The sequence below is a fragment of the Pollachius pollachius genome (genome assembly GCF_949987615.1).
Source record: "Pollachius pollachius genome assembly, chromosome: 13".
NCBI lineage: Eukaryota > Metazoa > Chordata > Actinopteri > Gadiformes > Gadidae > Pollachius > Pollachius pollachius.
In genome coordinates this window covers 3,720,742-3,735,259 of record NC_136946.1, presented here as the reverse complement: position 1 = coordinate 3,735,259, position 14,518 = coordinate 3,720,742, and the positions used below count along the sequence as shown (strand labels likewise).

The window sequence follows — 14,518 nt, the reverse complement described above, 5'->3', positions numbered from 1 at the left end:
AGGCTACATGCTCGAGCACAAAGCACCGGCCTAGCTAGCTATCTCGACCTCATCTGTGTGTGCCTGGAGCGAGGCTTCTGATTGGCCATGGTCGGGGTCTGCTCTTTGACCGAGCACCCGATGGAGAGGATATAATTAAATTGTCGCCTGGCCTTTCTCTCCCTTATCTGTCTCTCACTCCTCCCCCCCCTCCCATCGATCGGGCGTGACTCCCTAGCTCCTCCGCTAACGACGCGTATGGGGGCGCTGGATGTGTACCTTGCTAGCATACGGTTGGCGCCCCTTCCTCCCCCCAACCCCCCGGCAGTTAACACAGCCTCACGCCGTTATTACACGGGATTACGTCTAATATCTAATTATGGACTAATACGCCCTAATGGTTTTATAATGGCTGCTCTGTGGTGAAGTGGAGCTCTGTGGGGGAGCTGGGCGAACGTGGGGTTTGGGGGCGGGGGAGAGGAGGGTGGTGGAGGCGAGGAGAAGAAAGTGGTGGAGGTGGTCCTGGTGGTGGAAGTGATGGCGGTGGTGGTGGAGGAAGCACTGGTCGTGGGGTTGGTTGAGGTGGTGGGGGTGGAGGAGAAGACAGTGGCGGGGTTGGTGCTGGAGGAGGAGGTGGTGCTTGAGGTGGAGGCGGTGGTGGTGATGACGGATGGGTCGGTGGCGATAGTGTTGATGGAGGGTGGGGGTGTGGTGGTGCTGATGTAGAACACAGAGGTACTGGTAATTGGGGTGGTGGTGTTGCTGGTGGTGGTGACGGAGCGGGTGATGATGGATGATGGCTGACGGAGCGAGGAGGAGCCGGTGTGGGTGGTGCCGTTGACAGAAAGATAAACACTTTGTTCATCCCTAAAACGGATATGAAAGTTCCTCAGAGTTTGCGAGGTCCCTGGGGGACCACGCCTCTGGGGGTGGTGCGTCCTGCGGTCGGTGTATTGGCAGAGTGACGGAGCAGAGAGGCGGAGGAACGCTGACCTCTTTGGCGGAGGTGACGGCGCCAGTCGCGGGTCCAACCCCGCTGGACCCGCGACTAGCAGAGACCGACGGAGGTAATTGTTACATCCCACCCTCGTCGCCAATGTATCTAATGTTCGTTATATTACAAAAGGATAACTTCTTAGGAATGGAGTGACACAAGAACACAGATCGAGACGTTGATATCCACTTTAACTCTGGATTTACAAACACCGGGACAATGTTACAAGTTACAGTTAACAGGTGCCGTAGAGCGCCCCCTAAGGCCTGGGAATAACAATGCAACTATCTAATGCATCCATGACAGTAATAGCAGAAAGACAAACCAGTTTTAAGGTATAGGCACCCAGCTCGTGATTAAAACACAAAAGGTAAAAACATAATCCACCAGGCCGGCCGCCCGCCCACGCGGTGATGTTAAACTAATTCGATCCTGTTACGTATTTTAAGCACATAAGCTGCCCCCACATAGCCACAAGGGGAGCATGACCAACATATAAGCTGCAATAACTACTCCAGCCACAGATGGCAGCACCTTTAGACAGGTGAGGAAGCCGGAGCCAAAGAGCGCCAAAGAGAACAGTAAGATAGCTCTGCGGTATCTCTCTCCCCGCGTGTGACATACAATTCCCTCCTTTTGCTTCATAGTTACAATACCGAAATACTTTAACAAATAAAGTGAGTTAAAAGTGACTCGGATTAAACTACTTTCTTCAAGAACACGACAATCCTTTGTGGTATGGTGGTCTCGTGCTAGGTATGACTCGGAGAGTGGTAAATGTTCAACAACGTGGTTTATGCTAACAGAGACGCAAGGTAAACAGGCTCGCTGTCTGGAGGTGGTTCGTGAAGCATCTGCTGAACACAGGTAAGCAAACAGTTATATTGGGAGTGGGCGGAACGGTAAATAGGCCACGCCTACATGTTCTAATTTACCCAGGTAAACCTTTGGTCTGTCTTGGCTTGAACGGAAATGGCAAAGTGGCCATGTTTGTAGTCTTTAACTTATGATTAAAACCTTATATGGTGTTGTCCATTATGTGGTGAAGAAACCATTCATAACTGTGGTTAGGTTGAAACGGGTCATCAGAAATAGTATAGACTAAAATCATTTACATCAGCGGTGAGGCAAACAAACAAGCCTGATTGACTACAAACACGGCAGGAATATGCAGCCGCACACACGCAGCCGCGGCGCGCTCCAACGCAAGCGTCCTCTAGGGCGCTCGTGCGCTGTGCGAGGAGCGAGAGCGGAACGAACTGGAAGAGCCTGGGCTGTGATTGTGCATACATTCACAGCGTGTTGCCACTTCCTGCTGATGGCAGTGGGCGCGATTCATTCCCTCGTCGTCCCCCCCCCCCTGGTTTATTCTAATCACACGCGGAGCAAAGCAACAGACGATATATCTGGCAGGATATTTCTATGACAAAGATTGATTGGGATGCTAATTGTGTTGTGCGCCCAATCGCCGCGGCTTGGCCTGATTTAATTGGATTCTGTTAATTAATGTTTTTGATGCGGAGACAAACGAAAATTACGTGCATGTTTTGGGCTTGTCATTATCGGTTAATTGGGCTGCTAAGGAGGTGGTTATGTGTGGGGCTGAGTGTGTGTGTGTGTGTGTGTGTCAGGGTGTATGTCAGTTTGTGTGTCAGAGTGTGTGTGTGTTTGTGTGTGTGTGTGTGTGTGTCAGGGTGTGTGTGTCAGAGTGTGTGTGTGTGTGTGTCAGAGTGTGTGTGTCAGAGTGTGTGTGTGTCACTAAGCTTGTGCGTGGCTAATTGTGTCTGCATGCGTGCGCACTTGCATGTGTGTGTGTGTGTGTGTGTGTTCATGTTTGTGCGCGTGCATGTGCTTGTGTGTAATGTTTAAATGTGCATTCGTTAGTACATCTACTTTGGTTTAATTAACTCTTTGGTGACGTGTTACACTCTGAACAACACACAGGGAATAGGATCAAAACAGAGATATGATTTGGGTCGTTAAGTTTATACATCATTAAAAGAAGAGCTTATTGCTTAATTAATTGAACGGCAAATAAGGACGATGTACAGAACATATTTTTTTCAAAGTCAAGTTAAAGATGCATTAAAGCCGTCGATCTGTTTTTATCTTGACTTCAGCGTGGGGTTTCTATCACATTTCTTATGAATGATTGAACTATTAATTATTCATTCATTACTTCGGTTTTCATTCGTCTCCGGCTTCACAGAACATAAGTTCCATTACATACGTTGAAGATGCATCACAGAGTTCAGAGACGGAAGGATGGCTGTGATTATCAAATCTAAGGACATTTATTTTCACCAAACCTGATAAATAAATGTGTGTACATAATACACCAAACCCATCTAATGCTCTCTCAACAAAGCAAATCGGTGCCTCATTCCTTCCAGCTCTGTACGTTTAAACACAAATTGATGCCAAGTGTCTAATTGTCAATCTTTGTCGTTACAGAGAGCAGAAAATCGTAAATAATATGCACGGTGAAGCATTAGTATGCTATATCACTGCCACTCAATGGAGCATGCTAACAATGCTAACCTTTTGCTTCCCTGCACACACACCAGCAAGCAAACACACACACACACACACACACACCAAAGTGCATCCTGGGTAATACCTCCGGAATGAGCTATTATGCTGTTAGGGCACCGGAGCGTGTCTCAGCGAGGTCATCGGTGAGGCAGCGAGTAAACATATTAACGCGGTCGCTCATGCTGCGCGTCGCAAGCTAACGCGGAGGAATTAGCGACGGTGGGTGGAAGTGGTGTCACGCCTCTTTGGGGGTGGGGGGGAGGGGGAGGGGGGAAGGGGGGAGGCTGGGAGGGGTGTTTGCCTTGAGGTGAGTCCTCAGAGCACCTGATTGAAGGGGAGGGGGTGAGAGAGGGGAGGGGGAGGACGGGAGGGAGGGAGGGAAGGAGCTGAGGAGGAAAGAAGGGTGAGGAGGAAAGAGGGAGGGAGGGAGGGAGGGAGGGAGGGAGGGAGCTGAGGAGGAAAGGAAGGTGAGGAGGAAAGAGAGGGAGGGAGGGAGGGAGGGAGGGAGGGAGGGATGGGAAGAGGAATGGGATGTAGGTGAGGAGGAAAGAGAGGGAGAGAGAGAGGTGAAGAGGAGAGTGAGGTGAGGCGGAAAGAGATGGAGGGAGGGAGGGAGGGAGGGAGGGAGGGAGCAAACAAGACAGTTGTGGGCTTCACAGTTCTGGGTTTGAACCACAATGTATACGACGGTTATGATGTTCCTATTTTTATCTGCAGGCTCGGTTATTTTGTCGCTATGTCTGACTTAAAATGCATACAGTATTCCATCTTTTCTCTTTCTCTCTTTCCCTCTCCCAACCTCTCTCCCCCGCCATTGATTACTTATGAGTTGTTAATATAAATAAATGAATCACTGTAGGTCACTTAATGAATGAATAGTAATGTGAATGTAACACAACATACAGCACACACGCATTTTTCATTCAACAGACAAGCGTTTAATATTCACATCTCCTTTACCGGTCAGGGGGAGGAGGGGGAGGAGAGGAGGAGAGGAAGGGAGTGTGAGGAGGAGGAGGAGGAGGGAGGAGGAGGAGAGGGGGGAGGAGAGGGAGGGAGTGTGAGGAGGCGAAGGAGGAGGAGGAGGGAGGAGGAGGAGAGGGAGAGGGGGGAGGAGAGGGAGAGGGGGGAGGAGAGGGAGGGGGTGTGAGGAGGAGAGGAAGGGAGGAAGAGGAGGAGGAGAGGGAGAGGAAGGAGGAGGAGAGGGAGGGAGTGTGAGGAGGAGGAGGATGAAGAGGAAGAGGAGGAGGAGAGGGAGGGAGAGTGAGGAGGAGGAGGAGGAGGAGGAGGAGGAGAGGGAGGGAGCATGAGCAGTAGTAGGAGCAGGAGGAGGCGCAGCAGGAGTGTGAGGAGGTAATGCAGCGCGGGGTTTCTGTGTACCAGGGCCCACCTGTGATGTCGTGCTGCCTGAAGGAGTCGTTGTAGATCTGGTGCTGTATGGGACAGTGCTTCTTCAGCCACTTGCACACGTCCTGCTGGGTCCACAGCGCCACCGGCTTGGAGAGCTTCACGAAGCCCGACTGCAGACCACAACACCACACACACACACACACACAAACACACAGACACACACACACAGAGTGAGGCGGGACGCAGAAACTTCAGAGTCAGATAACGGTAAATGGAATGCACTTATGTTGCGCTTTTCTAACCAGTTGCCACTCAAAGTGCTTTACAATATTGCCTAACCCTCTCCTCCTCCTCCTCCTCCAACTCTCTCCCTCTCCTCCTCCTCCCAATCCCTCCTCCTCCTCCTCCTCCTCCAACTCTCTCCCTCTCCTCCTCCTCCTCCCACTCCCTCCCTCTCCTCCTCCTCCTCCTCCTCCCACTCCAGTTCCAGCTCGTCGGAAGCAGATAGGGTTAGTTGTCTCGCTCCGAGGGGAATCTGAATCTTCACCGTCCATAAAAGGGACCAAAGTATGAAAGAAAAACTCCAGCGACACAAATACGACCTCTGAATCGAATCCCGCCGGGGCGTTAGACTCCCCTATCAGGCCACTCATGTTCATGCCAGTTGTTTTCAACACCAACACACTGTTTAAAACGCCCCCCTGCCGAGCCCTTTCCCTCTGTTCCTATTGGATAGCGTTGGTATGGTTCGAGCTGTCACCCCTGCAGTTCGGTACAGCCGCGCCGTACCCCCTTATTTCTTATTCTCTTTAGAATACAAGCAAAACATCTGTTAGGGTTTTCATATTTGTTCATTTGAATAACACAGAATATTTATTTAAAAGCGGAAAAAAAACGTTGACGTCGCCGAGTCGCGTTCACGCTGGTGGTTTGGGTTTGGAATGCGGCCCAGACACGGAGGGGGAAGCCCCGAATGAATCACGCCCGTTTAGGGTTGGACGGCGGCCGCACCTGGCCGGCCGACCTGCACCTGTGCGGCCGCTCTGTCGACCTCTACTCTGTGTGCGGTCGCCGTTGCTTAGCAACCGCTCCGGGCTGCAGACACAGAACTACAACCGAACAGACGGAACTACTAACTTACACGGGGTGAGGGGTGATTGACCCCTTTTCTAACCAGTGGCCCCTCAAAGCGCTTTACAATACTGCCTCACACTCACCCATTCATGCACACATTTCACTGTCAGCCATGCAAAGGGACAGCCATCTCGTCAGGAGCAGTAAGGGTGAGACGTCTCGCTCAGGGACACCTCGGCACCCAGCTAGGGGGAGCCGGGGATCGAACGAGCGACCTTCCGGTTACCAGCCAACCCACACTACCTCCTGAGCCACATACCTCCCCATGTGACGACAGAGTTATTCAAGGCGTTGGAATCATTGGATTGCGGGCGTTCCACACAGTGCAGTGTGAAGCCAAACACGAACAGACGCAGAGAGTACTAGAACGGTTCTCCACTGTACTCAGAGAAGTGGCTTTGATGGGTTATTAACCAGGAAGGGGGGAGGTCAACAACTAGTTAATCACAATGCACTGATGTCTGGTGTGTGGAGCACCCCTGACCAATGGGGTCGTGTTTAGTCAAATGCATGCTAATGAGGCATGCGTAGAGGCACATAGAGGCACACACACACACACACACACACAGGGACACGCACAAACACACACACACAGCTGATTATTTTCAAGTCGCTCTGTTTTGAGTTGAAGGCGCCAATGTGGGAGGGAGGGAGGGATAGAGTATTGCTCTCTCTCTCTTCCACGAAACAGATACTCGTTTCTCCTTCATGCTCAATCTGGCCTCTCCAGTGTCAATTTGCCTCTCTCTCCGTCTCTCTCTCTCATGTTTATTTCATTTCCATTTGGATACTTTGAATAAGAAATAGTGGAAGTCAAGAACCCTCAGGTCTGCAGATAGGGTGTGTGCATCATATTAACCATTGGACACTAGTCAGCTTAATGCTAACTAACCTCGACTAGTGGCCTCGGGCAGAGAGAGAGAGAGCGAGCGGGAGAATGAGCGAGCGAAAGTGAGCAAGAATGTTGGCTGACAACCTCAGCAAACGGAGGCTAAGGATGTGTGTGTGTGTGTGTATGTGTGTGTGTAATGTTAAAATGTGCATCTACTTGGGTTTAATTAACTCTCTTTCTTTGTGCGTGTGCGTGCGTGCGTGCATGCGTGTGTGTGTGTGTGTGTGTGTGTGTGCCCGCCTTAAAGACAATCTAGACCAGGAACAGAGAGATGAGTGACAGCTTGCTGGGTCGTACGAGAAATCCCGATGCACACACATATACACACAATGTCTGCGCACATGAGTGTGCGCGCCACCCCACGCTAACATGACTGAATACACATTATACACATTGTTAGATACACACTATATATCCACCCACACCGTGGACACACACACACAGACACACACACACACACACACACGCGTGCTCTCTCTTCACGTTACCGAGGCAACAGAGCAAGGACAACGTCCCAAGAGATAAAACTCTGAATTAAATCCGAACAATGAGAAGAAAATAAGAAAATAGAAAAAAAACCTTAAAGGAAATGAAAGTGCTTTAAGTGCTGGGGCCCGTTAATGCGACACTGGGCCCCGACATTAACACAATAACGGCACAGAAGTCAACCGGCCCCCCAACATACACTCCCTGCCCCCATCAGGGCCAGGTCACATGGTTGGGGGAGGGAGAGAGGGGAGGGAGGGAGGGAGGGAGGGAGGGAGGGGAGAGAGAGAGAGAGGGGGGCGTATTCAAACCAGATTGTGAGGCTGCCGAGCGAGAAATTGCTAAATAATTCTGGAGAACGTAAGGTGAGAGAGACTTTGCGGAGAGGTGGAGAGGTGACGAAGAGAGGAGAGGAGAGGTGAGGTGAGGAGGAGAGGTTGGGAGGAGGAGAGGCGGAGAGGAGAGGTGTAGAGGTGACGACGAGAGGAGAGGAGAGGTGAGGTGAGGAGGAGAGGTGAGGTGAGGAGGAGAGGTTGGGAGGAGGAGAGGTGGAGAGGAGAGGTGTAGAGGTGACGAAGAGAGGAGAGGATGGGAAGTGGAGAGGAAAGGAGAGGAGAGGTGAGGAGGAGGAGAGGTGGAGAGGTGACGAAGAGAGGAGAGGAAGTGGAGAGGAAAGGAGAGGTGGAGAGGAGAGGAGAGGAGGAGAGGTTGGGAGGAGGAGAGGTGGAGAGGAGAGGTTGAGAGGAGGAGAGGTGGAGAGGATGGGAAGTGGAGAGGAAAGGAGAGGTGAGGAGGAGAGGTTGGGAGGAGGAGAGGTGGAGAGGAGAGGTGTAGAGGTGACGAAGAGAGGAGAGGATGGGAAGTGGAGAGGAAAGGAGAGGAGAGGGGTCGGAGGTGTCCCCTATTAAGACGGCGGGAGATAGTGGCGGTGCTTCGTTAAGGTTCATTATGAATATTCGGTGGTCTGCAAAGAACTTTAATCATCCGAGACTCGGTCTGTTTGAGATGCAGGTCGGTGGCTAGAGGGTTTTCACGCTCAACGAAGATTACCCGCGTCGGCCGTGGACGTCGGGGATCGAACACAGAACCTTTCAGCTGGGAGTCAAACGCCCCTGACCACTGGACTATCCCGTCCCTTCAGATGACCCATAACCACCGGGGCCACAGTTGGAGAGCCTGTGGTCCGATGGTTAAACGCGATGAAAGGAAGCAGCATCGGATTTCAATTCTTATAATTATAAAGCCGTTTGTGGCCGTTCAGAGCTCAGGGAGGTTTATGGGTTTTAACCAACTGTATTTAACTCAACAGTCAACACTGCTGTTCGATGGACGAGAACCCTCTCGAAAATCTGGGGATTTAACCCACAGTGGTCCTTTTGCTGTGCTTGATGTGCATTTTGATTAAGAGTTCAAAATGTTGTTGTTTTTCAAACAGAGGACATTATCTGAAGGGGGTGACTCGTGTTTATGGTGATACGAGGCAGAGAGGCTGTGAGAGGAAGCACTGGTCGACAACAAGGTCAAATCATTCACACTCTATTAGCTCTAAAGGTCACAATTAGCATCGCTGGCCCGGGTATTATGGTGTGTGTTTGTAGGATGTGACAACGCACACAACGCAAACACAACCACACATGGTACAGACCCCTGATCGTCAGAATCCGTCTGGGGACGATTGGATTACAGGTGTGAACACAGATGTTACCTCAATTAAGATATATTTGCTAAAATCAAATTAAACATTTTCATCAACAGCTGCCATGTAAAACAGTTATATATCACTAATGATAAAACACATGTGGCATTTAGGCCTTCCTCGGACAGATGGAGCTGTCCTGCTTGTGTGTGTGTGTGTGTGTGTGTGTGTGTGTGTGTGTGTGTGTGTGTGTGTGTGTGTGTGTGTGTCTGTGTGTGTGTCTGTGCACCGTGGCGGTTAAATAAATAGTTAAAGTTAGAAGCCGTTCAGCGGTGTGATCCGTTGTCATCTTGCGCCATCTAGCGGTGGTGATCCAAAACTGCAGCGAGCGTGAAACAGCAGCGGCGCTATTAGCGTCACATTGACTGAACGAGAGGCTATTTAAAGACTCTCAGGCAGTCAGTGTGTCAGGCTCGTCGCTATTGCATAACTAATTAACGTTCTTGGCTCCTTCACGCTCTCTGTTCTTGAGTATGGCTGCTCTCTCACTGACTTTCTCAGATTTGTTACGGCAGGTTTGTCAACGGGGGAAAGATGTAACATTAATGTGTAATATACGTGGGAGTGTTTGTGTGCACGTCGTGCGTTTGTGTATTAGCAGCCAAGCCACCACTGCAGATGCCAGAATAATTAATAGGCTATTAGAGAGACAGACCCCGGACATAAAATGGATTCATGACCTTGAATTGAAGCACGTCAAACACAGACACCTGGATGTCGAAGATCGCGACCTTAGGGGAGCACGGATGTTCCGGAACTATTAGGAACAAACCTTAGCAACCATAACATGGCAGTTGGTCTATCAACAAAGGAGACCAACAGCTTGTTAGCCGCGGAGGCTAAGGGCCCCACTCAGGGCCCCTCGTGGCTCCCGCACCGTATGTTAAACACCACTTTGTTCCTGGTGGATAGATCCAGGTTCTAACCCTAGAACCAACCCTTCTCCCCGTTGGGTCTTAGTCTGCCATCTTGGTTCTGAACGCTAGCTGGTTGCGGAGTTACTATGGATACCACTGCTTTTCTCGATTGGACCCGCCCACACTGCCCACAATGGCACTGATTGGCTAACCCTAATCATCTAACCAAATCACCATATGCCTTCACCTTCTCTAGTTGTTCAGTCGTTCTTCTCATGTTGCTCACCTGTCTAATCAAAATGCAGGTGAACAGGCAACATTTTGATATTTTTGCAGTTTTTGCTCGAAAATATGAGATTTGCAGGTCTGCTCAATATCCCCATGGGAACCGGACTACAAGTAGAGCATGAATCACCTATGTTTAGATGATAATTAACAATTATTGGCCGAAGGCGAAGTGAATAATGGGGATTTATTTGTTTTTATTAGCGGTTAATTTGTTTTTATAAGCGTGACGAGACGACAGTCACTCAATTTCCTGAGTTTGAGATCTCAATCATGGGATATTGCCCAATATCCCGAGATAGCAAACCAATCAAATTGCGCAATTTTAGGAGGTTCACGTGTAGCATATACTAACATTCCTTTTCACATAGTGACTTTAACGCATGCATCCCCCTTCTAGTGTTAGATGATACAGGTCTCATTAGTGTGAGACTATAAGCAATGCATTACCCTTCTAGTTTTAGATGATGAACAGTTGCTATTATCATACACTATAAAGCATGAATCACCCTTCTAGGTCACATGACGACAGATCATAAAGCATGAATCAGTGTTAGATGATACAGGTCACATGAGGACAGATCATAAAGCATGAATCAGTGTTAGATGATACAGGTCACATGAGGACAGATCATAAAGCATGAATCAGTGTTAGATGATACAGGTCACATGAGGACAGATCATAAAGCATGAATCACTGTAAGATGACACAGGTCACACGATGACAGATCATAAAGCATGAATCACTGTAAGATGACACAGGTCACATGACGACGGACTATAAAGCACGAGTCGCCTTTCTAGTGTTGGATGATACAGGTCACATGACGACAGACTATGAAGCATGAATCACTGTTAGATGATACAGGTCGCATGACGACAGACTATGAAGCATGAATCACTGTTAGATGATACAGGTCACATGACGTACCCTGGAGAGCTCCGACTCAGACACCGAGCGCTGCGGGGGGGCATGGCGCTGGCTGTACCCGCTGGGGCTGAGGTCGTGGTAACCGTGGTAACCGTGGTGGCCCTCGTACCCGGGGTCTTCGCCGCCGCCGCCTCCCAGGGTCAGCGGACCCTCGTCCACGGACTCCTCCTCTTCCTCCAGCTGTGACATCACATCCTCCGGGGACAGCCGGTGCTCAACGCCATTCTGGCTCAGGGTGCAGTGGACAGCTGGTAGAGAGACAGAGAGAGAGAGGTAGAGAGAGAGAGAGAGAGAGAGAGAGAGAGGTAGAGAGAGAGCGAGAGGTAGAGAGAGAGAGAGACAGACAGACAGACCGACCGACCGACCGACAGACACAGAAAGATACAGAGAGAGATATATTAATTGGATGAAATACCAGGTAACAGATTTTTTATAACTGTGGTTTTGCCGAAGTTTGTTCTCTGCTTGTACGAGCGTAAACCGAGAGCAGTGTGTGTTAATGCACTACAGCCACTAGATGACGCCAGAGAAGGCAAGCTGAAGGACAGGGAAGTTGCTACCGACTTTCAAACAACTCACTTTTCACCCTACCTCTCTCCCTCCCCCCCATAAACACTGACTCTCATCTGTGTGGCCATGAAACCCCCCCGGAGTGTTTCATCGGCTGAGATCGGCTGCCTCAGGGGTGGCTCAGCATCGTCTAACAGCCGCTGCTCTCCGGAAGGACTTCAGCAGGGAGAACACAGGACTACAGGGAAACTGAGCCGCCCTGGGATCCAGACACACACACAGGGACGCACGCACACACAGACACAGGGACTCACGCACAACTACAGGGACGCACGCACACACAGACACAGGGACTCACGCACAACTACAGGGACGCACGCACACACAGACACAGGAACTCACGCACACACACAGGGAAAACATACAAACCCACACACACAGATGCACGCACACACACGAGACCCTCACAGGGACGCGTGCACAGACACACACACCATGGGACGCACACAGACACACACACCATGGGACGCACACAGATACACACACACGCGGGGACGCACACACAAACACAGGGACGCACACACAAACACACACACACACAGGGACGCACGCGCACACACACACACACTTCGACTACGAAGTAAACCGTGGATGAGAAGACTCTAGAGCAGTACTTGATATTGGAGTGAACCGTCTTCACATGCACCACAGCTGTTTGGTCCAACCATCGCCTGGGGTGATGGTTGGACGAGACCCACAACAATCACACTCTCAATGCACAGCACCACACACTGCTGATGTAGTCTCTCTCTCTCTCTCTCTCTCTCTCTCTCTCTCTCTCTCTCTCTCTCTCTCTCTCTCTCTCTCTCTCTCTCTCTCTCTCTCTCTCTCTCTCTCTCTCTCTTCCCCCCCCCCCCCTCTCTGAATTATCTATGCACCATTAAGTGTGAGTCTGAACACAGGGAGGAGATGAAGGGGGCTGGATCACAAGACGAGAGGAAGGCAGCGGATTGGCTGAGAGCTAGAGAGAGGAACACACTGCCAGGTGGCAGTCTGTAGTCTTCTGGTGATTGGGGAGAGGGGTGAGGTGGTTGGAGGGGGAGAGAAGGATATATATAATGTTTGTGGTTTTTTCCTCAATCGCAGATTCTATAAATAGGAGTCATCCTATTTCGTCTCAGTCACTGTTTTTCCCCCACGAGCACTGGAGGGGGAGGATGGGGGGAGGGGAGATGAGAGGGAGGCAACACCCCCCTCTCATCCATCCGTATCTCTATCTCCTCTAGGCTCTCTCTCTCTCTTCTCCTCTCTCTCCCCTGTTAAGTCTTTTTCTCACATCATCATGCAGAACGTTTCCCTGATAACATCTCAACACACACACACAGACACACACGCGCACGCACACACACACACACGCAGATTTCTGTCAAGGACATGCATAAACACAGGCAATAATATGTCTTCATATCTAACTTTATAAATAAATATATTAAGTTACATCCTTCCTCCCGTGGCTCACAGTCACTCAGCGAATATATAATCAAAGTTAACTTTCTCCACTCTACATTACCCTTCCTCTCCCTTCCCCTCCATCTCTCCCCCCTTCTTCTCCCTAATGATAGAGTTGACGTTAGGACAGAAATAAGTCTCTGAAACATAAAGCGTCCGGGCTGAGTGCGGAGCCATTAGCCAATCTGAACGCAGCGCTGAGATGACTCTCCCGCCCCCCACCAATCAGAAGCCCCGCTGGGCTCCTAGGGGCACAGGAAGAGAGGCTGCTATCAGCAGAATCCTAACCCACAATGCTTTGCTGTTCTTTAGGCTGCTGGTGCGGTACGGGTCGTTTGAGTTATTGGTGTTTTTTATTTAAGTCTATTTTCGCCGAACTGTATATCACGTGAATCTACTGTATCCTTCAAACACACACACACACACACACACACATTTCATAATGCACGTGAAGGAAGTCTCATGCCAGAAGGATCTGTGTGACTGTTGCCAGGCGGATCTCGCGCCTCTTCAGCTGTGATTGGATGAAAAAAAAGGGAATCTTTTTCTTGCTAGGTGTGAAGCATCTCTATCGACTCCTCCACTCCCCCCAGCCAATCACAGCAGGGGATGTGTGCGTGCGCGTGTACTTGTGTGCGTGCCAGAGATGGAAATTAACTTTTTTGCACACCAGCCACTGTGGCAGGTAGATTTAAAAATCTACCAGCCACTCATCTTTTTTACCAGCCACTTTTTATACGCTATATATTTTTTTTTAATATATGCGGACATTTTAAACAATATAATAGTAACAATAGATAAGAAAAGTGTTTTTCATACACATCATTTTTTCCATCAGAAGTGATTTTGACTGCAAGTAGGCACTACCAAGGAACTGAGTTGAAAATGTTACACTCTTACAGCATATGATAAACAATACACAGGTATCTGCCATGTTAAGTCATGTTTATTTCAAAGGTGTTACGATGACAAGTTTGGGGATAATTCATCTATACAAAGTATTTTCAATAAAAAACAAATTGACATATTAACAATAAAACAACATGCATGGCTACACCATCATAAGTCAATAGGAAAAATTGTTTTTTCAGTGCACTGGCCTTTTAATTTCTTCAATTCAACCAGATGTACAATGAAATCTGCCCCTATAATGCAACAGATGTATCCTCTCGGTATAGGAAGACTCATACTCTGCCTATGCATTCGAAATTAAACATTTGAAAACAGACCATGAAGAAACAAGAACAAGAAACAATGGATTAATAAGAACAAGACACATTGAAAAACGTCAGAATACATTAAACTATATATATATATATATATATATATATATATATATGAACTCGTTAGCGTATCTGCG

At 49.3% G+C, this 14,518-nt stretch overlaps 2 protein-coding genes across 4 annotated transcripts in view; both read right to left on the bottom strand.

Moving 5' to 3' along the window:
* Positions 1–14,518, bottom strand: part of LOC307085091 (exostosin-1b-like) — a gene marked incomplete at its 5' end in the record, with an annotated part of 412,390 nt that overhangs the window by 175,294 nt on the left and 222,578 nt on the right. The gene's annotated exons all lie outside the window — the stretch shown is intronic.
* LOC307084501 (sterile alpha motif domain-containing protein 12-like) overlaps positions 1–14,518 on the bottom strand; it is an 88,653-nt gene that overhangs the window by 60,205 nt on the left and 13,930 nt on the right. For all 3 annotated transcript variants that reach the window (XM_079748907.1, XM_079748906.1, XM_079748908.1), the window contains exons 2-3: positions 11,140–11,387; positions 4,899–5,028 (exon numbers count right to left, since the gene is read on the bottom strand). In XM_079748907.1, the coding sequence (XP_079605033.1) occupies positions 4,899–5,028; positions 11,140–11,387 (378 nt within the window). The remainder of the gene's footprint in view (positions 1–4,898; positions 5,029–11,139; positions 11,388–14,518) is intronic.